The following is a 27,788-nucleotide window of genomic DNA, read 5'->3' as shown; positions in this document are numbered from 1 at the left end:
AAGATGAAGGAAGGAGGAAGAAGGAAGATGAAGGAAGGAGAAGATGAAGGAAGAAGGATGAAGAAGGAAGATGAAGGAAGGAGAAGATGAAGGAAGAAGGAGGAAGAAGGAAGATGAAGGAAGGAGAAGATGAAGGAAGAAGGAGGAAGAAGGAAGATGAAGGAAGGAGAAGATGAAGGAAGAAGGAGGATGGAAAAGAATGAAGAAGGAATGAGAAGGAGAAGAACCACACCCGCATATCGACAAGATTAACAAAATAAACACCGGCTTCTCCAAAAAATAAAATAGGGGCATTAAATTATCATCATCAGCAGCAGCAGCAACAACAACACGATCATCATCATCTATTAGAAAAAAGATAAGCATCGCGGCCAGGACTTACTGCACGGCCACCCGGTGGCGGTGACGGCTGTGCACGTGGCAGCCTCTCCTCCAGCACACAGTGGGGGTCAGTGGATCTCACCCTCACACACAGATGTTGGTTGTGCATCTGGCTTTACCCCCCCCCCCCAGCGTGGGGGAGCGTCGAGGTGCCATAACCCTGGCTCGGCAGGAGACGGCAGTCCGGCAAGTGTGGACGAATCTCCATTTGTCCCGGTAGTATATTGAACAACAATACCAACGAGAGACAGAGCGCGTGAGCTCACCGCACCGTGCGTTTTCTCCGGGCGCGCGGTTGTCCTCCGCACGTAACAAACAAAAAAAGCCGCTCAATAATTCTCCGAGAACATTTCAATATTCGTGCGCCTGCGTGTGTTGCGGTCTGTGCAGCGTTGCGTGAGGAAATTCGCACAAACGACGCAACCACGTTATGTATCTTTTTTTTTTAAACCCCCACTCATTTCAGTATTATAAAATAATGACGGCGGCGTAACTATCCAGTGTGCAGGCGGTGCGACTGCACGCTGGTGCCAGGGGGCACAGGCGCCGGGCTACGGTGAGAATCGGAATCTTTATTTAGACTCTGAGGAATCCGACGATCTACGAAGCTCTTTTTCACAGACGTCCCGTATGGGACAGGTCGGCGAGTGACAACAGGAGCGGGGGTAGAAAGGCAGAGAAGAGGGGGAGGGGTCCCGGATCTCGTTCCTTGCACAAGAGACATGGCCAACCGTGGCCACGCCGCTGCTGCATAACTGCATGGGTTGCAAAGGATCGTAGTGCAGTACACAAGCCACTATTATTATTTAAAAAAACAACCCTCCCTTCGTATTTCATTTATCAAAGAGTCATTAAGGAGCAGTAATCTATTTGCCATGGACAACCCCTCCCCACCCACCCACTCTCAAAATGAGCGGTGCAAACTCACGTTGGCCCTGTGTGAGATGGTTGGAAAATCCTAGAACGTTTCACAAGCGGGGGTGGGGTGGGATGAGTTAAACAAGAATATGTGGGAAATTCCAGGCATGGGAATCCATAATAATTAGCCAACATCGACTGACTCTGGTCGGTTACGAACGCTCACTCTGCACTGGCCCCGTTTGTGGCCACCTAGAAGGCCTACCGGGTTGCAGTATCACAACAACAACATCATCTCCAAAGATAAACTAAACAATGAACGTTTTTACATCATGGGACCTCCTTTGCCAGTACCAAAATATGATAATAGGGTTTTCCCCTTTTTTCTGGCAACAAAGCAGGTGTTCAGATGTTAAAACACCAAACTGCAACCTTTTACGAGGAATCATCAGAGGTGGGATAAAGTCATTGTTATGCAAGTCCAAGTCGAGTCGCAAGTCATCAAATTCATGACTCGAGTCTGACTCGAGTCCAAGTCACATGACTCGAGTCCACATCTCATAGGTGGGACAAAGTCATTGTTATGCAAGTCCAAGTCGAGTCGCAAGTCATCAAATTCATGACTCGAGTCTGACTCGAGTCCAAGTCACATGACTCGAGTCCACACCTCTGGGAATCATGTCTGCATTAACCAGAATGTTTGCATTCTGACCACAAGCATTGTGGTTCATGCAGACATGATTCCTTGTAAAAGGTTTAATTTTGTTGTTTTAACATCTTAACTCCTGTTTTGTTGTCAGAAAAAAAGGGGAAACCCCTATTATCATATAAACGTATTTATTTATTTTACCAGGGAAGGCTCACTGAGCAATAGAGCTCATTTTCAAGACGTAACCTGGCCACAGTTGATGTATCTCAACGAAGTGGCTTGTCATGTGGAAATGTATAACAGCAGCAAAATACCCCGGAGAAAAATCCGTCGGGGTCGGAATCGAACCCACGACCTCCTGCATACCAGGCGAGGGAGTTAACATCTCGTAGCCACGGCGGCGCCCCCACGACACATCTCCCCCCCCCCCCCCCCCCCCGAGGCACAAACACAGGCAATGCAATCAATCAGTACATTCTTTTCCGAAGAGCCCACTTTATGAAACATTGCAAAGCGCTTGTGCACGTCAAAAAAAAAATCTCGAATGAAATCTAATAAGTGTCGAAATACATCAGCGTAGCCAACACGGATTAAAAGTCGGAAAAAAAGCAAGGCTTACAAGGTAAACCTCTTTGCGTGCATATTTAAAACTAGCCTTTTGCCCGTCCAAGGACGGGTGTATTAAAGGAAATCTGAAACTTGCAAGCGAAAAGCAGGCCGCGACGTGACATTCATTGCATCAATTCGTGTGCAATTTGTAAGGTCGCGGTGACACAGACTTATTTCATTTAAAGGTTATAATCCCTTAATTCTAGATTTGAAGTTTTCATGACTGCAAGGATTCATACTCTTTGTTTTTTTCGGTAAAGTCACGTAGGCAAAAAAAATAAAATAAATGAAAACGTCGTGATTTAATTTAGTTGTTTTCATTAATTTTAATTTTTTACCTACGTGACTTTACCGAAAAAAATAAAGAGTATTTTATAATCCCGTGCTCATCATGACGTCCTTTTTACTTCTATGTCTCAACAGCGTGACGGAGATCGCGTGACGTGGGGGTTCTGCCTTTTGTAGTGAGGGTTGTAAGTTGACGCTGAGAAGGGGGGAGGAGGCGCCTCGCACCCCCCCCCCCCCCCACGTGGAGTGACGTCACCCGCTCATGATTATTAATGAGGCGGGCTGGCCGACGTGGAGTGACGTCACGCACGGGACACACAGACATTGTTGGCTCATTATAGTCGCAAATGTCCACGGATAAACCGAGCCTCTCTCTTGTTAATCTGACGAGAAAGAGAGGCCCGCAGGGCTGGGGGCACACGAAGCAAAATCTCTAATCTTTTGCGACATATTCGCGAAGTGAGAGAAGGGGACGGGGGGGGGGCAGCTTGGGCGGTCTTGCAATAATAACCCGGTCCCTGATCGACTGAACCTCGTAGGCTGGTGTGGTGTAATGATCGCCATTGGGGAGACAAGGGCAGCCGGGCGTGGTGTTGGCCACCCGTCCCTTCGTGTGCCGTGTTGGCCATTATAGGTGCTACCCGCAAACAGCACTTGCCCCAAACAGTCTGTGAAGGCTACACGGGGGATCTTTGTACACTGGGCTGAAAGATGAACCACCGTTGAATAGGCAGCCGAAACACGCTTCATACGTAGCCAACCGTGCTAATCGGAGATCTGCAACATTAACAATTTGAATTCGACATTTCGCTGGTAATTACATCCATCATCATCGGACGATTTGCCAGAATAGTCGCCCGGTGACGCTGGATGTAATTACCAGCGAAACGTCGAATTAAAATTGTGAATGGTGTGGGTTTACCCTCCAACACACCGGTGGGCCGAAGTAGCAACTAATTGGCGTGTTGAAATCTGAGATGTTGACAGATTTCAATCTGACGCCCCTATGTGACTGGTGGCAGGTTGACGAACCAGTCCTTCTCTCTCTCTCACATCAGTGCGTGTTTTCAAGATTCAAGATTTCCGTATAAATATCCTCTTGTTTCGAGAACTTGGCAACCAGTATTTCAACAAATGTGTGTCATTATAATTAAGCCCAAACTTGGTGCTGGAAAATCTGGCAAAGAAGTTGGGGTGGGATAAGGTACATCGGCAACGTGTGATGGTAGACGCGGTGGCGAAATGTTATCACCCTCGCCTGATATGTAGGTCGTGGGTTCGATCCTGACCTTTACGCCTGTATATTTGGAGTTTGCATGTTCTCCCAGCGTGCGCGTGGATTTCCACATAAACCCCTTCGTTGAGCAATAATTTGTGACCAGGTCGCTTCTGAAAAAGAGGCAATAGCTCAGTTACCTGGTAAATAAAATAATTGATTTTAGTTTTAGACTCAGGTGGTAGAAGTGCACAGACCAGGCTGACAGTAGAGCCACCACCTGCTGTCTCCACTCGGCCAGCTCACTTGGATATACCAAACATTTAACTTGTACTGGTAGGAACCCACTGGTTCCACCAGCCCACAGGGGATTATTGTGTCCGTCCGTCGTGCAGGGAAGGGCTGGGTGGGGAGAGAGGGGCTGGGTGGGGAGGGGAGGGGAGGGTGGGGAGGGGCTGGATGGGGAGGGGCTGAGTGGGGAGGGTGGGGCTGGGTGGGTGGTGGGAGGGGTGGGGCTGGGTGGGGAGGGGCTGGTCACCCCGTGGTGTCCTTATAAAACTCAACGTTTAACCTACTCACGCCGGCTTGTGCCCGCCCTCACAGTCGGGCATATTTGCGGAATACACCACGCCGCCGTTGACCCTGGCCATTGACCGAGCAACCCAACGTTCCTACCAGCTCCCTCCGCAGGAATGTGTTTGTGTGCACAACCCTGCCTCCTGTTGTTCTTGGATGGCAACTCTGGCCAGCCACCCAGTAGCAGGTTAAAATAATTAAATAACCTCCACTGCAGAGGGGGCTACATCTTCTTCCAAAATTCAACTCAAATCAAGGTTTTCCTGTATCACGTCCGCCTGCCTCTTCTCTAGAGCCGTGACACATCTCTCCATCCAGTCAAATCAAAATCGCACGATAATGTTCCGGCTCGGGTGTATACGGGCAAGCCTGGGCTTAAAAACAGAAATTATTTCCCGGGTGGTAACACGTGCCCGCGCACCCCGAGCTCCGGGCCCTGCATACGGGGAAACATAATCCCGCCGCTGTATCATTCAACTGATGAAAGAGCCCACTGTGTGCTCCAAACAATGCAATCCGGATATGTCCACGAAGCCGAATGAGGCAGGCTACTCCGAGTTGGTCGTAATCACCAGCGAAACGCCGTATACTCGAATTGTAAATGTTGTGGGTTTACTCTACAACACACCGGTGTGCTGAAGTCGTAACTAATTAGCACGTTTTGTTGACGTGACACACATTACTAATCGGCTGTGTCGGATGGTGGCGGGTTTAACAACACATTTATATTTACGCGATCAAACCCCCCAAAAAAACCTCTATTATGGATAATACGAGTCCGAGTGTTGTCAATTATCATCTCTTCGACACCAAGATTGAAATATCCATAACATTTAATCTTACGGAATGTTAGGTGCAAGTGGACGTCAACATGCGTGTGTCTCCTTACACGATCATGTGTGTGCCAGGACTCATCTGCCCTGGTGGCCCTCACCCAGGCGTGGAAATTCCACGTTCCCAAGACATTTGGCCAATCTCTAAAGAGGACACTCAACGTCGCATTCCTCAGAAACGTATCAATCCGGGAGGGATGTCAAATGTGTAAATGATGAGACCCCATCGTAATACAATAATAAATCAAGCTGGAAAAATATTAAGGTTTCAAACGAGGCGGAAAAAGTGTGTCAAAATCACACAGCATATGCGAACAAAAAAAACATCAGCACTTCCTGAAGCGGTGCATTATGGTTTCCTGAAGCAGTGATATATAGTTTCCTGCAGTAGCGCATTGTCGTCTTCTTGTCTTAGATGATGCGTCGCTTCAGGAAATGCTGATGTGTATTTTTTTTACAGGCGCACAAAGGTTGCGTGCCCTTGACGCACGCGCGCGCGCGCGTGTGTGTCTTGGTTTGAAACTCCTGGAGGGACGATGGGCGATATTGACCCTCATCTGGGTTTTGAACTCGCAACTTTTTAAAAAAATATTTTACCACGAGGAGTCGAGCACTCGAATTCCCAACACTACTACGAGCAGGTCAAGTTTATGAAGGGGAGTGGGGGAATCCGGTGTAGTTGGTGATTTTTATTAAAAAAAACTCGGATTAAAACTTACGTACGAAAAATATGACTCAATTTTACAGATAAAGTGTAACCATGACATATTCTAGAAACGTGTGCCCGGTTGACAAGGTTACCCACGTCTGGTGAAACGCAACACTTTACGGATTGCAAGACGCACAGTCAACGTTTTGCTTAAACCTAAGTTGGGAAAATAAAACAAACAAACCGTACGACTTATAATCCAGACAGTACGGCGACAGATATATACACATATACCACTCGTTGTAGAAGTTAGATGTTTTTTAAAGACTACAACAGTCATCCGAGGTGACCCGCGTCTCCATACAATGCGATCAAGAGATGTCCACCCTCTCCGCACCTCCGCTGCGCACAGTTGGTTACGTACGGCGCGAAAGAAGTTCTACACACACACGACACAAGCCGGAGTCGACTGAACGCGCGCTGGATTCTCGCAGCTGCTGGGTTCTCGTAGTCGGGCTTGCTCGCCGCGGTGATTTGTTTTCGTTCTCTCTCAAGTCCTCGGGGGCAGCCTCAATGCTGCAATCTATACCTTGGCAGGAAGGCCACTGCCAAGCTATAGATCAGCATTGTTCTTCAGCGATGCTGATCGTGGTGACGATGTGGACGTCGTGGGTGAAGATTGAGCACGGAATACTATGACCCCCCCCCCCACCCCGTGGCTTTGAAGAGAGAAAGCCATGCGTTCGGGGTCCCCCATAATCCCAAATGACTTGCAGTTAAACCATTTACACATTCCACAAGGAGAGCGGACAGTGAAACCCATCAGTATATAAGGCGCCGGTTTTTGCACCGCAGGTCTGTTTGGCAACCGCGCCGCACACACAACGCGCAAGACGTGATTCAGCTCCAGGGGGGAAAAGCTTCTACGCTTCGATGATTGATATTCGGGGAGACTTGAAGTGAGCTGACATTTCTCGATTAATAATAAGAGCGGGGTTTTTTTTTTGGGGGGGGGGGGTTGGAGTGAGGCCAACATATGTTTTTGAATGCTATTCCCCGTTCCCTTTGCAGAGCCTCATTACACAGTCGTACAACATCGGTTACATTTCGTCCGGATTTGTTCAATTCAAAATGCTTTCAGGATATTCTGCTCACTTGAAATGAAAACTCGCTGTAAACCTAGGTCGTCGTCGTCCTTGCAAAAGAAGCAAAAGTTCTGGTCTCACTCGGTCTATTTCAACTCCGAGTTATATAAATACAAAATATTTAACTGACCCTTCACAGGAAGCTCTCCACTGTCTAAACACCAGCACAGCCAAATCAACAAACGGTGGGGTGCTTTAGTAAATACGTCGGGACATTTGTTATCGCGCACTCTCCCGAGTTTACTCCGTCGCGAGCGAGCCAAGCTGACAGCAGACAATAGCAGTGCGCGCTCTTTAGAACAACCACTGTTGTGACCCCGTTGCGATGAAAAAAAAAACTGTCTCAGACTCACGGATGGATCCCAGGCATCTTCCGGTGGTCAGCTTCCAAACCCGAAGCGATGCGTTGCCATCTTGACGGTACGTCGTCGTCGTTGACCTTCGCAACGTGCCGAAATCGCACGCGCGAACTCCGACGGTCACCCTCGCAGTAGCAGCAGCAGCGGTTTTTTTTGATGGCCATCGAACAAAGACGGGCTCCACACCGCATCGCGCGGTGCTTTCAGATGCGCTTCTGCGGCCGTCTGGAACGCTCCGCCGTTCCGATATTAGGAAGCCACTGTTGGAGCTATGCACTTTTTAAATAATTATTTCGTTTGAAAACTGATTTCTTTCGAAATGCTTTTGTTGTGTTTAGTTTCTTGCCCCCCCCCCCCCCCCACTTAGCACGGTTGGCTACGTACGGTGAGAAAGAAGTTCAACATACAACATGCATACGTGCCCATGAGCAGTGGTGTCGATGCGTATCGTGGTCGCGTGCTGAATGGAGACACAAGCAGTGACAGATCGTCTATTATTATAAGCGATCTATTTTTGTGTTTGATATATCGCCATTCACGATCAAAATTACGGTTCACAATTGGGGCTTTTGGGTTAGGTCGTGGTGGAAAACGGTGCGTGTGGAACTTCTTTCGCACCGCACGTAGCCCACCCGTGCTAATCGGAGTAGCGGGGAATGCGTCGTAATCCCCCTCCACCCGACAACAGCCAATTAATGTGTCACGCGAACAAACGTGTCAAGTTTCTTAATCTCCAAACCACACCCTTGTGCTTAAGCGGAAATACATTTGGCACGTTTTATTCACGTGACGTTTTAATTAATCGGCTCTGGTTGGGTGGCGAAGGGTTTACACCATATATTTTTTATAAGTATTAAGCCAAATTATGAATAATACCGTGGTCTGTTAATGGTGGCCTTTAAAAATCGCATAACCACAAAAAGGTATCGTCTGTAATGAAGTGTGGGAGATTCCACAGGTGGTTAATTCATTATAATGATAACAAATGTATTCTGGATGTGTCTGGACACAAACTGTTTACCCAATCATTCCTTGTGGTTTGTTTCTGTGATGAATACTCCTATTGGCCAGTGTTGTGTTTCATCGGCCAATATTTGTTCTTGTACGATACGCTGCTTCCTCTAGGATTATAAAACACATACATATGGTAACACTTTAATCTTGTTCAGAAATATATCTGCGTACAATGCAACCTCATGTACATTCCACTGAGTTTGTGTAACATAGAACACAGCTCGAGTCTCTTAGCATCAAAATAAAGACCTTTTATTTTTGACGAGTATCGTTGCATACAAAACTGCACATAAACACACCACTAGAATTAAGGCGCGCAGACACAATGAATCACCGAAATGAGACCAATCTGCACCTTAAATTCGCAGCTTAAGATTGATTTCAGACTCAAATGATTATCCATACACAGCTGTTGCACAAAGTAATTTACCAAATAAAGACCCCCCCCCCCCCCGTGCTGTTAGCAAGCACCTATCAAGGCTAGCACGGCACACGAGGGGGTGGGTGGCCAACACCACGACCGGCCGCCTTTGTCTCCCCAGTGCTGATGTGTAAACACCGCACCAGGTACTTATTTACGCCTGAGTTAACCTAGGGGAGGCCCAGGACACATACACGCACATGCGCACAAGCAGCGGTCAAACATTTTGATAACATTGCAAAATAATGCCTTCACCCAACTAAGCAACCCACGACACAAACGTGCATGTTATAGAGCCTCACTGGTTCGTCAGGATGTGCGTTCATTTAAATCACAAACATGATGTGGCTGGGTGGCTTAAGTGGTTCATAATGAATGTCAGATCAGAGTCTTCACCGAAGAGTTTAGGCCAGGGGTGGGGAACGTCCGGCCCGCGGACCGTATAAGGCCCGCAAAATCATTTAGTGTGGCCCTGCCAAGGCAACTGCAGGCGGGACTCGAAATTCAATAAATCTAGGAGCAAACCTGGAAAAGCAGTTGCGAGTAGCAACAACATCATCAATACCAGCTAACATCATACGCCTCACCAAAGAGAAGCAGTTCCAGCCATCACATTAGGGGTGAGTTAATTAAATGTTTTTCCAAATTTAACAGGCCAATTTTTAAGTTGATAATTTTGTATGGCCCGCGAATGATGTTATAAATATCCAAATGGCCCTTGGCAGAAAAAAGGTTCCCCATCCCTGGTTTAGGCTATGAACACCGGTGCTTACACCAGGTCCTCACGCGTGGCATATGATGATCTTAGTCACCAATGACATCGCACACTAAAAATAATAAAAATGCCAAGTCAACTCGTTTTGACCATTCCCAGCTTTTTGTGGCTTTCACAAAAAGATGGTAACACGGCGAAACTTTCCCTGAAGTCAGTTATTGAAAGCAGCAATATCTGGTTTCTGGATAAGAAAGATGAAACTGCGTAGACTTATTGATGCAATTCTGCAGTAGCATCTTTGCCCGATGGGATCATTCTCTGGTGAGGATTACACTGCCTTCCAGTGAAGAGGACCTAGAGTGGAATCTTGGTGAGATCTCATAACATAACATTATACAACTAGTGACAAAACAGGTTGTAAAAAAACCCTGCAAGTAAATATAACATAAGGCTCAAAACACCATACCAGCGTCATCGTTAAAACTGCCTTACAAATGATAAATACAGAGCCAAAATACATGTGAAAAGTCATCGTGGTTTCCTGATCAAACAAGGGATGGTGCTCATCTTCAGGAGTGACCCTTAGCCAGTGGTGACAATTCCACATTGCTTTGGCAGGGACCAGTCTGGTTACGAAATCCGTTGTTAGCGTTCAACAGAGGAACTGAACTTCATTGGCCACGGCTGATTCAACCATAGCAGAGTAAGAGGTGCATTTATGGCCAGATGACGAGTCAAGCGTTCTGCTATAACGCTAACACATATGAGTCAGCTATAAAAACACGGAATGTTCCTCCAACTTAAACCAACTGTAGCTCCACAGCAGACATGCCCAGTTGATCTCACTGTAAATTTCTCAGCTTAAAACGATTCGTTCGTTCGTTCCTTTAAACGTAAGCATATTTCAATTCAAATGACCGATTTTATTTTACTCGACTCGTGTTAAGATGCTACAGACGGACTTTCGCCTTTCAACACCGTGAAAGACGGTGACGTCTTAAGGAGGCATCCATCCAGGAGTGAATATATCATTGGCCGATGATGATTTTACAATGGGTTGACAAGGGAACATTGTTCTTAAGACATGCCACGTAGTGAACACATTGTAAACATGCCATTCACAACTCGGTAAAGGTTATCTATCTGTTGTCTGCTTCGAAGAAGGACCAGTGTCTAATGATGTTAGTCTACTGTGAAGTGTTATTGTATGCACTAATGCAGGGTTTAATGTAATTACGTGTAAACCACTGCTCTTTCAGTCCTTTAAGTGTTATGCAATCCTTATTTTTTTTTATTTTTCAATATTAAGAAGGCCCAATGCTTTAAATAGCACCTATCATATAATTTTAATGTAGTGTCGTTGATGAATGTATCAATGTTTTATTTTCTTGTGATTGTGTACCGCTGCCAATGCAGTATCACCAAATAATTGCTGGAAATGTTACGAAAAATTACAGTTCGGGGAAATGTCCCTTGCTTTACTGCCCATATGCTTCAGACAGTGTTGACGAGACTGGTGAAGTATTTTCGCCAGTGCCAAGGTTTTATCCCATCAGGTCTTATTGCAGAGTAACGGATAACGTGGCCTTTGAGAACCATATTTTAAGTGTATCCGTGAACACTTTTCTGGAGGGATCATTGTGAAACAGGGAGTGCGTGTTGTTGACATTTAGAAATACATATGCAGTAGTAACAAATAAAAATTACGAAGAACAACAGTGCTCTGTAGTGTACTATGCGTAGTGCAAGCCTTAAATACCTCCTAGACTTCACCACGCCCAAAATTACACCACACGAGTGACACATTACAGAGGAACGCGAGCAACACGGGTGCTCTGCAATCGTAATTATCATGCCAGCGACCCCATCTGCACGCTGGCAGGGTGGTGGAATTCCTTGCCCCTAGCTAACACTAAGAATACTGTGCTATACAAAGCGCGTCATTTTACACTCCGAAGAGGAGAAGAACACAAACACGCCAACTGCTTGCACGAGGGAAGGAGAAGAAAATGAAATCGTTTGGACACTTGACAAGAAAAACCTGGGACTTTCCAACATCATCCTACAGGGCATAGGTAAGAGGTAACAGGAGGACGGACACGAGATCAATTGGATGACAGCTGTGAAAACATCGGGACTGATATCATCTGGCACAATAGCTGACAGACTGCAAAGAGGGGCAGGAACACTCGTACGAAGTTGATAGGTCCTCCATGCAGAAAACACAGTTTTCATTCTCCTGCTTAACATCTGCAGTTTTCTCAAAAACGACGAAACCGTCGACATGCACTATCAATAGGTGGCAAATCATAAACAGTCAATCCGAAGCGACAAAGACTAGTTTTTTCTTGTGAGCAAAACAACACAATGGTCTGTAAACGTCATGAGTCAAAGATCTGAATTTGAGTGTTAAGGCTTAGGAACACGAGGAATGCTTAGCATGCAGCATGGCTCTGATAAACTATTTTTTCAGTCTGGATAAACCCTTGGGGAGGTGGACGGGGGACGCGGGTGGTGGTGCAGTGGTTAGCACACTGCGCTATGAACCCGGCGACCCGAGTTAAATTTCTAGCCAGAGCCAACATCGGTGGCGAGTGATACCTCAACCAGTCCCGAGAACCTCTTCACCAACGCACACGGACCAAACACGGTGAAGTATGGCCAAACAACCGTCGTGACGCATACGGCACGGGGAGGCCTTCCTCCGGCAGTGTACTGATAAAAGAGTTGCACTATTATGGTTTGACATTATTAAACGGTTAGTGAAGTCCATGTGAGCACCTACCAAGGCCAATGCAACACGAGATGAGGTTGTGGCCGGAATCGTGCACACCTTGCCACCTTTCTCTCCCCATCGCCGATGTGGTTTACTCACACCACCAGCACACCAAGTAATTATGTTGGGTGGTGGTTTGCTTCTGCCAGAAATCGGGGTGTTAGGATCCAGGCAATAGAGGTGGCTTGTAGGGTTGAATGGAAAATTTGAAGTCATTGCATGACCAATAAAAAAAAGACTAAACCCAATGACATAGTGGGGGATAGAACAAATATCGGTAGACTTCGGAAGCTTCGAAAGTAACAATAGTGAAAACGACGGGGTCTAATTTAAACAGTTAATTAAGCTGTCAACAAGAGCTGAAACAGTGCAACACATAACGCGCTTTCTCCACATGACTCCCGGATTGCCTACAAAGCATTCGTGAAATCCTGAGATAAGCCTGGGGTAGAAATGTCGAACACGAGCACGTGTATATGTTCAGAGGCATGTTGTAACACCTCGCACACAGCACCATTCACTCGGGTGAACAAAGACAGAGGTTTCCCTCCCCCCAATAGCTCTTTTAAAAAATATACTCTTGGAACATGTACGATTAGTGGACATGGGCATGCGACAGGGTGGGGAGGCCAACACCACGCCAGGCTGCCTTTGTCTCCTCAGTGCTGTTTGCACACGGCACCAGGTATACTCATTTAAGGCTGAGTCGACCTAGTGGATGTCCATAACCGGTTAAAAATGTTCTCCAGTTATTGTTCTTGAGCGGGAATTGAAATTGGGTCACCGGATTCGTAGCGCAACGTGCTAACCCCACTACACTACCGCTACCCTCACTCAGAACACGCAGCTGCTCACAAGCAAACATTGACCCACTATTTCCACCCCGTTTGGTATGAGAGACATGGGGGAAGGCGGGGGGGGTTTATCCAGAGCCACATATACCCACTCGCATTTGCCTAAAACCCAATATTATAATTATTTTGCTTGTTTACCTGGGAAAGCCTCGCTGAGTGTCAAGAATATTATTCAGGAGGGTCCTGACAAGTTTTAAAAGTAGGAAGTGATGCTTGCTGTGGAATCACAATTGGGTAATTTTCAGGTATTTTCTTTTAGCATGGGGATATTTAGCCCATACCAGTTTATTCGATGGGAGGCAATTGGGAGAACCCGAAATAAACTGATGCAGAGCAGGAGAGAACCTATAAACTCCACGCAGAACGACTCCCGAGTCTGAAATCGAACCCAGGCTCACCAACTAATTTGTTTGAAATAACTTTCGTTATTTGGTGCGTATGGGCTTTCTTTCAGCCACGTGTAAGCAGTGAGAGTGATGAGACCGGCGACAGCTTTACCGCACAGATATTGAATACAATGTCACTCGGCACCGTAGTTATTTTAGGCTGAGCCAACCTGCCTGAGGTGCTGGTTAGGTAAAGTCATCGTGTGCCATCGTAGCCAGGAATTTTAAAACTGACTGCTGAGATCGTAGCGCAGTACCATGAAGTATTGAAAACAGCGTTGGACGGAATTACACTGCAGTGACAATTGATGGCAGCAGGGCACATGAGGTGTGGCCAGGACCCCACCCGCCTGCGTCTCTACCGCACCGAGTACTTTTTTTTTTAAGGTAAAGTGACCGAGGAAAGGCCCGGCGCACACATGCTAGTAATATGTGCCACGAACGTGCATGGGCATGAAACGAAGAAAAAAAATGTCAACGGAATCGTAGCGCATTACAAACCCCACGACACTTCCACACCCCAGTATATAAGTACGCGCAAAGCCAACACAGGAACAAACAAAGACAAAAATCCCCTATATAGCCTTAACAGGATGTTGGGGCAAGTGCAATTAGAGAGCACCTATGAAGGCTGGCACGGCACACGAGGGGGTGGGTGGCCAGCACCACGCCCGGCCGCCTTTGTCTCCCTAGTGGCGATGTTTTACACACCGCACCAGGTACTCATTTGAGGCTGAGTCGACCTAGGGGAGGCCCGGGACCAGTTCAGATAATCGTTACTGGTGTTGGCCATGAGGGGGAATCGAACTCGGGAAGCCGGGTTCGGAGTGTAACGCGCTAACCGCTGCACCACCGCTCCCCAGGTGACACACACGGATCCACACTTACAAAGTCTAACATCTTGGTGTTTGTTTACAACACTTAAGGCACTTGCAGCTTTACTGGGGGCAAGTTTGTTGATCTCTGATAATAACGTCAGAGCTAACCTAATGCAGCCTTTTAAGGGTGTGGGCTTCAAAGTTTGGCTTTGAGAGCTGGGTTTTATATTCGACGAAGATTGTCAAAAGTGGGAGGGGAGGGGTGGTTTAAGGTGTTGCGTTAAGGGATATGGATTACAGTATAAGGTTGCCCTGGTATTTACATGAGCTATCAGATTGACACTGGGGATAAGCATCATCTGTGCGTTTAACTTTAGGGTAAAAACTTTCGGCTTGCAATTATTCTTATCAACCATTACCCACATCCGTACGAAACATGATAGTCATCCACCGTTTGTAGACAAGGTACTTTTCTCGGTTATCACTTAATAAAACGTACACCACCCACGGACGTGGTGCAAGCTTTGTTTTCGACTAAAGTGATAGAGTTGAAACCGCAGCTTCAGGCTAGCTATATCTTACTTTTGCAAAATACAGTTAAGGGTGAAACTGTGCTCAAAGTTTTTGCACGGGTTATCTTTCTTGATGCTTGTCAATACACCGAGGCGGTCGAGAGGTGTAAATGCCGGGCAACGTCAACATCGATCCAATCACTTCCGTCACGAGACGCTGCGCCGGAGAAAATAACTTCACTGACATTTTCCTCTGATGCACAGTCACACCATCGCAAACCGTGAGCGCTACCCTGAAAAATGCCCAAAACTACAAAAAGGCTTCGAATGTGTGTGTGTGCGTGCCTTATCCAATTTACACTGTGCATAGATGCCTAAGCGCGTATGAACGTTTTCGTCTATCTGGCTGACGCTGTGCTTTAGAGATCTCGACTCGGGAGTCAGAAAGGTTGCGAGTTCAAATCCAGGTCGGGAGTCAACTCTGAAGCATCGTCTCCCTCCCTACTTTGTGGAAAAGTCAACAATAGTTGTCCCGTGGAGAGAAAGAGACCAGCCTCTACTATGATATCGCGTGTAAATCCCAACGCTGTCAACGAAATACTTGTTTGAGCGTGGCGTCAGTTTACGTGATTGCTCGAACGCATTATGTGGAACAGAACGGATGAGGAACAGCTTTGCTCTTGAGCTTTGCCCTAAAGTTATTCCTCGTGGCAGCGAAGCGCGGCGATCACCTGAAGCGGTGAACTCACAATAAGGTCGGGAGAGCTCTAAAACAAAACGAAAACTGGGACAAACAAAACATTGTTTTCCCTGGTATACAACGCGTATTGTCAAATAGAACATTGCCTGAACGTGCGGGCAGCCTTACAACAATACAAACACTTGTGAAACTACATTGTTGCACACTGCACAATTCATTATATTCATTACCTGCCATCAATTCACACCGTGATTTCCAACAGGCATTTACAAATACTCATATCTGCCTGTTAAGCACTCGAACTGCTCTTAATTGGACGAAAAATATGCTTTTATTAATACATTAACTGGGTGCCACTTTCAAACAGGTGGCTAGAGACCACCGGTTGCGTTTAACACCAACATATCCCATCTGATGTAAACTCAACTGCGTGGACTCTCACGGGGTCATGCTCGCTCAACCTAGAGTAGAGCTCTATTCAAGCCCTGACAAATAATGCCATCAACTACTGATCACTCTCAATTTAGCTTCCCTTCTATTCGTCTTGCTCTGAAAAAGTACTGCGCTATTTAAACAACTTTCATAACTCTCACTTCCTTCGTGTCCTTCAAAATACGCTGCTCCCGAGTGTAAACAAAACTCATCAAACTCAATTCTCTCTTCCTCTATTTTCCTTTAAGGGAGGACTGGAAAAAAAAACCTCTACAGTTACTGACTGCTCGTCATTATACTTGCCCAACTAAACCACGGGTTAATGATTCAATTCCGACGATCGTGCTATGAAAGAGGCGCAGTGGCCTTCTCTCGCAAGCGATAATTTCACATTGTCATTGACCATCCACTTCACAGCAGACGGATGCCTTTGGTTAAGCGTAGCAGTGATATTGAAGAGAGCGCTCCCGCAGGCGATACCAGCATCTTACAGCTGGATTGCAGGCTGCTGCACATCGAATCATCTGCAGATTTTAAGGGGCCGGCCGTCCAGTGAAACGGGTCTTCTTTGTTAAAAAGCAAATAGTCCACCCAACGAGACGAGTTCTTCGCGAAATGTATCAGGCCAGGACTTTATGAAAGGTAAAAGAGGTTGCGATTGGTATGACCCACGTACATGACGGATAAAGGGGAAATTACTGATACAGGCACTGGATGTTGGTGATCAATGGGAAGACTGAAGCCAGACAGATGGCAATGATGAGACTGTGACAGCAGTGCTTACAGGTCAGATGTTCATTTTGTAACAGCGCCAGAAGCAATTAGTGTTGTGTAGATTAGTGTTATATAATAATTTAGGGTTGCAGGAGAAGTAGGCGTGAAGGGGCGCCAACTCAAAGATGCCGTGCAGACCCCTGAGCACTTTGTTGAGTGGTAAAGATAACGAAGGTGGGATTGGCGGCGGACTGTGCATAGAACACGGTGATCTTGAGGTGTCCAATCTGCAGGTGACATCAAAGTTGACCGAAAGAGGCAGGCACAGGAAGTAGATTCCCGACTTACGCCCACGATGGATTTATTTTAGTATGTTCTCCTCTTCTGCATGCATCTTCTCCAGATACTTCAGTTCCATCTAGCGCACACAATAATACTCATGAGGGATTGTCCAACATCCGAAGCAACTTTCCTTAAAAAAAAAAGCCTTGAAACTCAGTTGCCCATCTGCTCGATAAATAATGGCCAATGACTATATAAATGTTGTGAACCTCCTAAGCATAGCCCACAAGGATAACATTTGTACAGGGTGATTTCTCACCATCGGAGTGATGTGGCAACTTCCTGTGATGCAGCTTCCTGTGATCGTAGTTACTGTGGCATCCACAGCCCTACACGACGCCACAACGTTCATATGAAACTGACCCAACTGACTTATGGGAAAAGCGCATCATGCCAGATAATGACCCCAGTCATTAATGGCTAGCCTGTCAATAATGCTACATATTTACCGCATTAGAATTGCCTAAAAAAATAATGCAGACAACGCGACATAGGTTGACAACAGAGCCTTGTTCTTAATTACATGTGATCCCCGACTTACGCCGGCTCGACTTGTGACCCTCCGCTTTTACGACCTTTGTTATAGTAATTAAGACCCCCACAGTAACGACCAAAACTCGTATCTACGACCACCTAACAGCTGCTACCGACACTGAGTCGGTTGGCAACAAATCTGCACGTGTTATGGGCACAATCGTTGCCAGGTAGCGCTGCTTTGTTCTTCTGCTGAATGCCTATGTACAGTCTAGCCCAACAGTCTGCAGCTGCACCGAGAGCAAACGCAGCATCTCTTTCACAACCCTCCTCACTTCATCGTAAATTCTCTTTAAATTTAGATTTTTTTTTCACCTTTTGCTACGGCTTAAAAGAAGATGCAGAAAAGTACTTGAGGATTTTCAAATATAAGCGTCTGTTTTTACTTAATAAATGTTTATAAATGTTATGTTAAGTTACAATAATGTTTGTTAGTTTTGTTTTCATAAATTATCGTGGTAAATTTTAGTATTACATGGTATGTAATGGGTTTACCAAGAATGGAACTCCAATGTATAATATTGCGCCTATGGGAAATAGGGGTTCGACTTAGGTCGTAGGTGCGGGGGTCGCCTGTACAGTCAACTTTGTCTTGGCTTTGTAACAACAAAAAAGCTACCTGTGTGCAAAGTTACGCAGCCTTGTCTGAATCCTCACTAATGGTGCTTGCATCCTCCAGATTCTCAGCAGGCCCATGGGTTGAGAACTCCCGTCCCGGACTATCGCCTAGATGCCATCTAACGCTTGCTCTATCTCCTCCAGCCGCTTCAGCGCTTCTCTGCGCTTCCGCTCAATGTCCTGGGCACGCCCAGCAGGGGCCTCGCTCGTCCCATCCACATCCTCCTTGAGCTTCCTCCCATCATTCTCTGCCTGTGGGCTCAGGCTATCACTATCTCGTCGGTGACGCCTCATCACCGACGGTTCCTCTCCGACATCATCACTACTCTGCTGCTGCTGATGACTCTCCCTATGCTGCTCTACGTAATCATTCTGCTCCTGCTCTCGCTGGTTCGGCGGTTTCTGTCGATTCTGTTGTTGCTGCCGATTGCGCACCTCCTCCTGCTGCTGATGCTCTTGCTGGTTCTGCTGCTGGTTCTGCTGTTGGTGCTGCTGCCGCTCGTGCTCGGCGAGCTTTGCAGCCACGACGGCGAGGTGGCGCCGGATGTACTCCTCGTCAGGCGCCATGGCCAGCGCCTCGCGCAGGCAGTCGTGTGCACGCGCTAGCTCGCCCTCCTCGAACATCACCACGCACAGGTTGTGCTTGGCCTGCGAGTTGCCCGGCTCGGCGGCCAGCGCCCGCTGGAAGGCGCGCCTGGCGCCGGCCGCGTCACCCCGCCGGTTCAGCAGCACGTCGCCCTGCAGCACCAGCGCCTTGGCGTGCTGCGGGTGGTGCTCCAGCAGCTGCTCGAGCACGGGCAGCGCGTCCAGCTCGTGCCGCGACTGCACCAGCAGCAGCGCCAGGTTGAAGAGCGCGCCGCGGAAGTCGGGCCGCAGGGCGACGGCGCGCCGGAGCCAGCGCTCCGCCTCGTCTGCGCGGCCCATGTCGGTGGCCACCATGCCAAGGTTGAAGTAGGCCTTCTCGTCGGAGGGCTCCAGTTCGGCGTAGCGCAGGAGCCGCCCGTGAGCCTCCTCCAGCAGATCGCTGGCACCTGCGGAGATGCAGAGGGGGGGGGAGCGGGCAGGCAAGTGAGTAGGCGACTCTAAAAAATAACGGCTGATTCTAAGGCGCTGTAATTCAGCAAGCCGTTTGCAAAAAGAATAATATTTAAAAATACTTTAAAAAAAAACACGCTTTAATGAAATGTACTGTACAATTAATGGCAGAACTCCACGACTCCAGGAAGTGGCCCCGAGGCTTGCCATAAGTAAGGGACTGTGGTGATTTACAGCCAACGTGAGTTGAGCGTGGACAATTAGACCCAAGCCGGAACATAACATATAACAAAGATTGTTTAAAAATATTTATATTTTTAATGATAGAATATAGTATTGTCATCAGTATGACATACGTATACCAAGGTTGCAGTCGATACGACATTGGGAAGTGGGTTAAAATCGAGTTACAAGATTTGAGGATACGACAACAGACAGAGTGAGTTAAATAAAAGCGTGTAAAAACAGATGTTAAACAGTCACGATTCGTCCCATCCAATGAGATTGAGATGTGTAATGTCACTTGTGGCTCTTGACGAGGTTTTGAGTTAGTTTTTTTAATACCGACAGTGATTCAGCGGTTCGGGAAGCGCAGTGACTGACTGCTCCAGGCACGTGAGCCGGCAGTCGCCAAACATTGTTTCTGTCTTACATCAAAGTTGGTGGATGAGTTCTGATGTTTGCACATTGAAACAGGTACTCCTAGAAGGCCCAAGACTGGTTCAGATTCTGGCCAAGATGCAATGCTTTATGAATTTGTGTCACCCTTGCACAGGGGCCATGCTAATCTTCTCTGTATCATTCCAAAGTACACAACGACTAAGAAGACCTGTGTAGCCTTTAACCGACTGTTGGGGCAAGTGCTGTTCACAAGCACCTATGAAGGTCGGTACAGCACAAGACACTAAACTACCGTAAACAATTTTTAGTTTACCATGACCCTCCTGTATACCAGGCGAGGTAGTTAACATCTCGCCACCATGGCGCCCGAGGGGGTGAGTGGTCAGCACCACGCCCGGCCGCCTTTGTCTCCCTAAGTGGCGATGTCTACACACCACATCCGGTAATCATTTGAGGCCGAGTCGACCTACTACCAAGTACACGCACACGTGCGCACACACGCACCAGTCTCCTGGATGAGCAGGGCGGAGTTGAAGAGCGCGAGGCGGTGCGCTGGCTTGAGGGCGAGCGCGCGCTCAAAGTGGGCGAGGGCATCGCGCGGCTGCCGCAGCTCGATGTGCACAATGGCCAGGTTGTACCAGAGGTCGGCGTTGTCCCCGTCCAGCGCCACGGCCTTCTCGTACGCCGCGCGCGCCTCCGGCAGCCGCTGCATCTTCAGCAGCAGCTCCCCACTAACCGCAGAGGGGTCATGAGGTCACAGGGTTATGGGTAAGTGCGGGGTCACAAGGTCACAGGCAGCGATAATTGTCTGAAATGATAAATTCGTTTCAATTTTGTCTTGGTGTAGATACAAGACCTTGACACAGAGTGATGTTGAGAATGCCGAGTGAAAATGTAGGTCTCGCAAAACTGCATTGTGGGTATGGAAATAGAACTAAACATTATCATCTGGTCGAGTGGCACTATGCTTAAAGTGTAGGCAAGGTTTCAATTTCAAAATTTCATTCGAAGACTGACTTACCAAAAATATGAGTACCACTTTGTAGAAAATCAAGACAGTAGTTGTTGCATAGACAGGCTGGCTCTCACCATGAGAATATGGAATTTCCACCGGTGGATCACAGCCGCCACTTTGGCTTTCAAAGATCATGACAAAAAGGTATTCAATATGCAAAATGGAAGACTTTGCATGATGATAGCTCAGCCTCTCAGCAGAAAACCATTCAACAAAAGGAACTTTGGCAGTGTCACCACAGACGTGTTTTACTCCCATAACGGCACATCAGTGAGCCCAAGCCCAGCTACGAACCAAGAAAGAAAGGACAAAGTGTTTTAAGGGACAATTTGGCACGCCGACCGCTGACAGCACAGCGAGCGACCGCACAAAGGGGTGTCACACCGGCTGATGTAGGCCTGCGTGAAGTCGGGCCGCATGGCGATGGCCTGGCGGTACAGCGAGTCGGCCTCCTGCAGGCGAGACTCGTTGGTGCGGATGATGCTCGCCAGGTGCAGGTACACGTTCAGGTGATTCGGAGCCACTCGCGCCGAATACTTCCTGCCTGGCACCACCTGGTGGGGGGAGGACACGGAGAAAGTTCGGTGGAAACTAGATGGTTCAGTTGCAGAGATTCCTGGGAAACAACATTATTCATCAAACTGTGCAGGGTCGTGAGAGAGTGGGATAGCTGTTTGGGGAGCAGGTAGATAGGTGGGACAGTGGGTGGATGGGAGAGTGGTAAAGTATAAAGGAGAGTGGAAGAGTGGGTGAGCAAGTGAGTATTAAGGTGGGCGAGAGGTTAGAAAACACGAAAGGGTGATGTGAGATTAGTGGCGTGAACTGCAGAGGAGGAGAGTAGCCAAGTGAGCTGTCAGAAGAGTGGGTGGGAGAGTGGGAGAATACAATGGCTGCGTAGGTGAGTGAGGGGATGACGAATGATCACGTGAGTGGGAGATTGGATTCCAGGATGAGGGTAAGAGTGGCTGAGAAAGTGGGTGGGAGTGGGCAGGGGAGTGTGGTCAATCAGAGAGGAGTGCACTTAACCACAATGGGAGGGTGAGAGTAGGCGGGTGATCGGGTGAGCAGGTGGGAGTTTGGGTGGGTATGGAAGATGGGTGGGGAGCACAATGTACAGACGATGGGGTGATGGGGCGGGGTAGGTTCATAGCAAGCCGCTGGGTCAAAGAAGAGAAGGCGGGCAGACGAGTCCGATGGGGGGGGGGGGGTGCACAGCGTAGCCCCACCTGCGGCATGAGTGCCTTGGCCTGTGTGTAGGCGTCCTCGGCCTCCCGCGTGCGATTCAGATTCTTGAAAGTGCGGCCCACGTTCATGTGCGCACCGACATCATCTGCAGCGCATAGAGCGACGTAAAAAAACGTCAGCGGGGAGCGAAACGGCACTGCTACTTTGCGGGGCGGGCAGGCGGGCGAGCGAGCGAGCACTGGTGGGGGGCAAGTGCGGTGCGACCGTGATGCCGTGTGGTCATGCAAGAGGCAGCACCGGGCTGGACGCGCGCCGCCTGAAGGAAGTAGTTCAGTGCCCCCGTGTAGTTCATCTGATTCTCCAGCGAGTGGCCCACGTTGTTCCACAGCTTAGCGTTGTTCTTGTTCACCTGCAAAGAAGGAGGGGAGGGGGGGAGAGGTTTATCAGGGGGCATATGCAGGGCTGTATATGGCTCTTTAAAAATATACATTTCCCAGCAACTTTATCCCACCTGTGCTATTGGTGCTATGTCATGAGACAAAATAGCCATTCCGAGGTCTGGCACAGCAGTACAACGCTTCGTGTTAGCGAACGGCCCACCAGAAGTGGACATCAGAGAGATACTCTTGAGATCCCTTCAAGTGGAAGAGAAACCAGGATCCCAGTGGTGCCATCCCATTGCCATCGGGCCACCTGGGTTTGTGTACAGCTCTTAACTATGACAGCTAAGCATGGTGAGGGCACACATGCAATTAAGCTCGTTGGATGCTATGGTTGGCGGATGAAGTATATTTGTAAGACTATCATATCCACAGGGCTGCAAGGTAGCTAAGATACTGCAGTACACCAAACGGTTTCCCGATTCATCCGTGAGAACGAGTGAGTGTTATCGTCTCTGATGTGTCATTTTTCTCCTGGTACTCTGGTTTTCTTTTCGAAGACAAAAAATTCCTGCACAAGAAACTGGTCTATGTGGGACCTTCCTAAACATACATTTTAAGAATGAGTGAGGCGGCTTTCATGAATAAATATTGATATAGATGTTTTCAAACTATACTAAATTCTCTACGAACAAGCCTAGCTATTGTAGGATAAAAGTATTTTCTTAGGTAGAAAGACAAATGTATGAATGAGACATTGTTTGCTTATCTATATTAATATTTACATGCTCCCCAAGGTACGCAAATTATTATTTTTTGTTTTCTATTGTAGAGGGTCAGTTAGTAGCCATCCGTCAATGAAAATAAATACCAATCCACTGATTGACCTTTTGACTTTGCGGAACAAAGGGTTATCTGTTGTAATATATTAAGACATTTAACTCTATGTATTCTCCGAAAACCACCAGATGTCTGGGAATTTCCACAGCAATTCTTTACAGAAATGCGATTGGAGCCACTTCAATAGGCTCCCTTTTAAGTTCTGTAAAGCGTGTTTTCTTGCAAGCCATCCAAAAAATTCCATTTTTTTATATTCATAAATAGTCTTCAAATGTGAACTTGCCTAAATCAGATGCGATTTTAATGTTTTTGGTTCAGTCACTGATAAGCACTATGAAGCCATCAAACACGCTATGTTTGGAAAAAATGTATATTTCCACTGATGTGAACGCATAATTCTCAGATTTAATAAGCAAAGAAAGCAGTATATCATGATTACATGTGATCTTTCAGCATAAGGCATTCCACACGGACATATCTGAATGAAGAACCTCACTTGATTGACTGGAATTCCAAATTGGATTTTTTTATTGTGTTTGTACTGTGTTGCTCAGTTTGTGCCAGTTTGCATCAAAAGGTTTATGTGGATCATATGTCATACCCAAGGCAAATAATATGTCATGAGAGCAGCAAAAAAACAACCCTCCCTTAATATTTCATTCATCAAAGAGTAATTAAGAAGCAGTCATTTATTTTCCATGGACAAAAAACCCCCCACAAAAATGAGTGTGCAGACTCATGTTGCCCTGCGTGACATGGTTGGAAATTCCGAGACCGTTTTATAAGCGGGAGGAAACGGGAGTATGTGGGAAATCCCCAGCATTGGAATCCATAATTAGCAAACATCTACGTACGGTGCACTCTGCACTATCCCGTTTCTGGCCACCTCAAAGGCCTACCGGGTAGCAGTCTCACATCAACACCATTACCTCCAAAGCTAAACTGAACTAAAAATAGATTTTTATTTTAGGTAAGGCCCACTGAGCTACATTTTTTTTCAGAAGCGACCTAACCATAAATTATAGTTAAACGAAGTGGCTTTTCACGTGGACATTTATACCAGCCAAATACTCTAAACGCATGTTTCTCGATGCGGAGGGAAAAACTGGAGGACCTGGATTTTTCTGACAACGGGGAGAACATGCAAATTCCAAATATACAGGCATCAGGGTGAGGATCGAACCCACGAACTCCTACATACCAGGCAAGGTATTTAACATCTCGCCACCATGGCGCCCCTGGATTAGCGGCACCATCAAGCGTGTCACCTAGAAAGGTTGTACACCCCCCCCACTCACCTAAAATATCTAATAACCCAATGTGTCATATTCCATCACCAGGCGACTTTCCCAAATTGGAACGTAACAAAATAACACTTGAGTCGCTAAAAAAGGAAGCTCATGATAGGGGAGAACAATTGTGTGGAGCATAGGTGTTATAGTACAACAATGGTAAAGAGACTTCGGCAAAAATTGCATTATGGGCAGTTTGCAACACGGCGGACAAGGGTGCATTTCTACTTCACGATCGAGCCACAGCCAAACACGAACTGCAAATATTGCTAGTGATGGGAAAGACCACAGTTAAGCAATGGGATACCTGAAATTGTCTGCAACACAATGGTCATCAAGATGCTTTTCTGAAGTTTTATATATTCATAAATATTACAGACAAAGCACACAAATGCATAAATTAACACATACAAGCATGCGAAAACAAGTGAATGTGTACAAATATACGAATCACTTGAGTGCACATTGCAAACACATGCATGTGTACTTAGTTAGATCTAGCACGATTCACGGAATCCAATTATTTCCAGATGAAGTAAACTTTTCTACTGAAACATTATTTCGTGTTACGTACAGTCCAAATGTGAAACCATTCCCCTCCCACTTCCCCATTTACTATTTAAACAGCTCTCACTCGCACCGAACACACAAAAGACAAAGATCCCCCATGTCACCTTGAACAGACTGCTGTCGCAAGTGCCGAACGCACATACGAAGGCCACCACGGCACACCAGGGTGGCCAATACCATGCCTGGCCGCCTTTGTCTCCCCAGTGCTGATGCTTACACAACCACACCAGGTACTCATTTAAAGCTGAGTCCACCTAGGAGAGGTCCAGGCCCTGTTCAAATATTTGCGACTGTTAATGATCGTGAGTGGGAATCGTACTTGGTTCACCGGGCGTTTTGGCACAGTGCGCTAACCACTGCACAACTGCTCCCCTACGACATGAACTCTCTCCTGAAGCCCTCTCATGGCGAGCAGACCTCGACACTGGCGTTTACCTCCTGAACATATTGCCATACACAAGAGGAGAACCGCTCCTCTCAACAAAGACAAAGCTCCCCCATATAGCCTTAACAGACTGTAGGGGCAAGTGCTGTTAGCGAGCACCTAAAAAGGCCGGCACGGCACACGAGGGGGTGGGTGGCCAACACCACGCCCGCCCGCCTTTGTCTCCCTCATGGCGATGTTTACACATCGCACCAGGTACTCATTTGAGGCTGAGTCGATCTAGGGGAGGCCCAGGACCGGTTCAGATAATCGTCACTGGTGTTGGCTGCGAGCAGAAATCGAACCAGTGTCGCCAGGTTCGAAGCGCAGCACGCTAACCGCTACACTATCGCTCCCCTCTGAACACACACCCACACATCATTAAGTCAACTCCGGTATTCAGAAACAATGAACCAATGGCATTCACAAAACTTCCCAGTTCACATTCGACTATTCTGAGGGTGCAAAGCTTTGGCTGATTAACTGGGGCCGCATATGTATGACTCATTGCCAAAGCAATCTAAAAGGTTTAAAGCATGCTGGACTCTCAAGTCCGAAGTCCGTGCGCTCACAGATGCCAGAAATAGAGCTTTGGATATGGGTAGGTGGACCACGCCGAGATCATCGTGTGGTGTTCACGTCTCGTTATGTTATTCGGTGTGAGAAGGACCGACAGTTACACACAACATGATGTAGGACATCACATCGTGTATCGTCATAGTGCTGTACAGCGTGACACAACTATGCAAGCCGCTATTCCAACGATCTGTGTCGTGCAATTTGAAGTTTTACACGCGAAAGGAGTTAATTTTAGTAGCCATTTGCGAGTTGCAAGAAGATGTAGGTGATAACACACGTATCACATTGCATGCAACCGTTCGTGACGTCGTACAGTGTGACAAGGGCTTAAGCTGTCAGAAAATCGGATTGTAGTAAACATTTTTTTTTTTAAAGGTTGATGAGGTAAAAGTACAGCAACTTCTGATCAACACAATTCAACCGATGCTCAACAGCTGCAGCAATAACCAATATCATTCTGCGGTTAACGTGTGCACATCAGAATATTTGCGGTGAACAATACTTCACAAGCGCTTACACAGTACTCTACTGATAAACTACTGTGCATAGAATCCGAATATTATTTTAGACAGGAGAAATCTGATGAGCTAAGAATCTCTTTTTCACAGATGTCCAGTCGGGGTGTGTCAGAGACATCGTGCAAAACCAATGCCACACTCTCCCCTCGGGAATATGACAAGAGATCTGCAGAGTAGTTACTGTACCGTATGATCCACTCCAACAGTTGGCTGTCTAACATGCCGAGCAGTTCACTTGTAGAGCACAATCAATAAGTAAACACACAACATCTCCACCATATTTCCTTATCTCAACATGATAAAAAAAAGTATTTCAAATATCGCCACGGCCTTCTGGGAGTGAATAATTTCACCAGCGATGATTGAGGGCCATGATGCGAATGGCAAATAAGTATAAATTTGAAGAAGACATTATCTGCTTACTTATTTTCTACAGCTCACTTCCAGCCAGTGAACTATTTATTTGTCGTTATCAGTAGAGTTATGGGCTGTACGGTATTTCACGGAAGCTTGGATAAATAAGGTCCAAAAATATACAAAAAGTGCTATCGCAGTGATTATAAAGGCATGCAGACTACCCAATGTTTACTTCATAATCTACTCATTCTATCACTTCTTGATTAAAACTACATATTTTTTATTTACACCATCGCTTGTAAACATGTCACAAACACCGCCTGAACCACACAGTGGTGAGTCAGAAAGAAACTTACTGTGGTCCAAGCCTCAATCCCACACTGGTTATATGTTAACTCCCACCATAGTCTGAGTCAAGCATACATTGGAATCGAATGTGCCCTGAATCCCACACCAGTCAGTTTCTTGATAACATATGCACCAGAAAGAATAATGGTTGTGTCGCAGGGTCAATCACTTATACAGTAGTGCAGTCCACATTTTCTCTAAGGGGATAAAAATATCCACATATTA

At 46.9% G+C, this 27,788-nt stretch overlaps 1 protein-coding gene and 1 non-coding gene across 6 annotated transcripts in view; both read right to left on the bottom strand.

Moving 5' to 3' along the window:
* Positions 1–8,807: 8,807 nt before the first annotated feature.
* Positions 8,808–27,788, bottom strand: part of TMTC3 (transmembrane O-mannosyltransferase targeting cadherins 3) — a 36,241-nt gene continuing 17,260 nt past the window's right edge. For 4 of the 5 annotated variants that reach the window (XM_078594154.1, XM_078594155.1, XM_078594156.1 and 1 more), the window contains 5 exons: positions 22,553–22,664; positions 22,297–22,400; positions 21,455–21,624; positions 20,560–20,786; positions 8,808–19,430 (listed from right to left, as the gene is read on the bottom strand). In XM_078594154.1, coding sequence (XP_078450280.1) covers positions 18,508–19,430; positions 20,560–20,786; positions 21,455–21,624; positions 22,297–22,400; positions 22,553–22,664 — 1,536 coding nt within the window. In that variant the 3' untranslated portion in view covers positions 8,808–18,507. The remainder of the gene's footprint in view (positions 19,431–20,559; positions 20,787–21,454; positions 21,625–22,296; positions 22,401–22,552; positions 22,665–27,788) is intronic. The other variant, XM_078594157.1, reaches the window with a different exon arrangement.
* Positions 20,167–20,273, bottom strand: LOC144719221 (U6 spliceosomal RNA). Its single transcript, XR_013585570.1, has one exon. It is a non-coding gene; the product is annotated as a U6 spliceosomal RNA (small nuclear RNA).

Source organism: Lampetra planeri, chromosome 5, assembly GCF_965212315.1.
Source record: "Lampetra planeri chromosome 5, kcLamPlan1.2.h2, whole genome shotgun sequence".
Lineage (NCBI taxonomy): Eukaryota > Metazoa > Chordata > Hyperoartia > Petromyzontiformes > Petromyzontidae > Lampetra > Lampetra planeri.
Note: the sequence above shows the minus strand (reverse complement) of the source record. Positions and strands in the feature narration are given on the sequence as shown.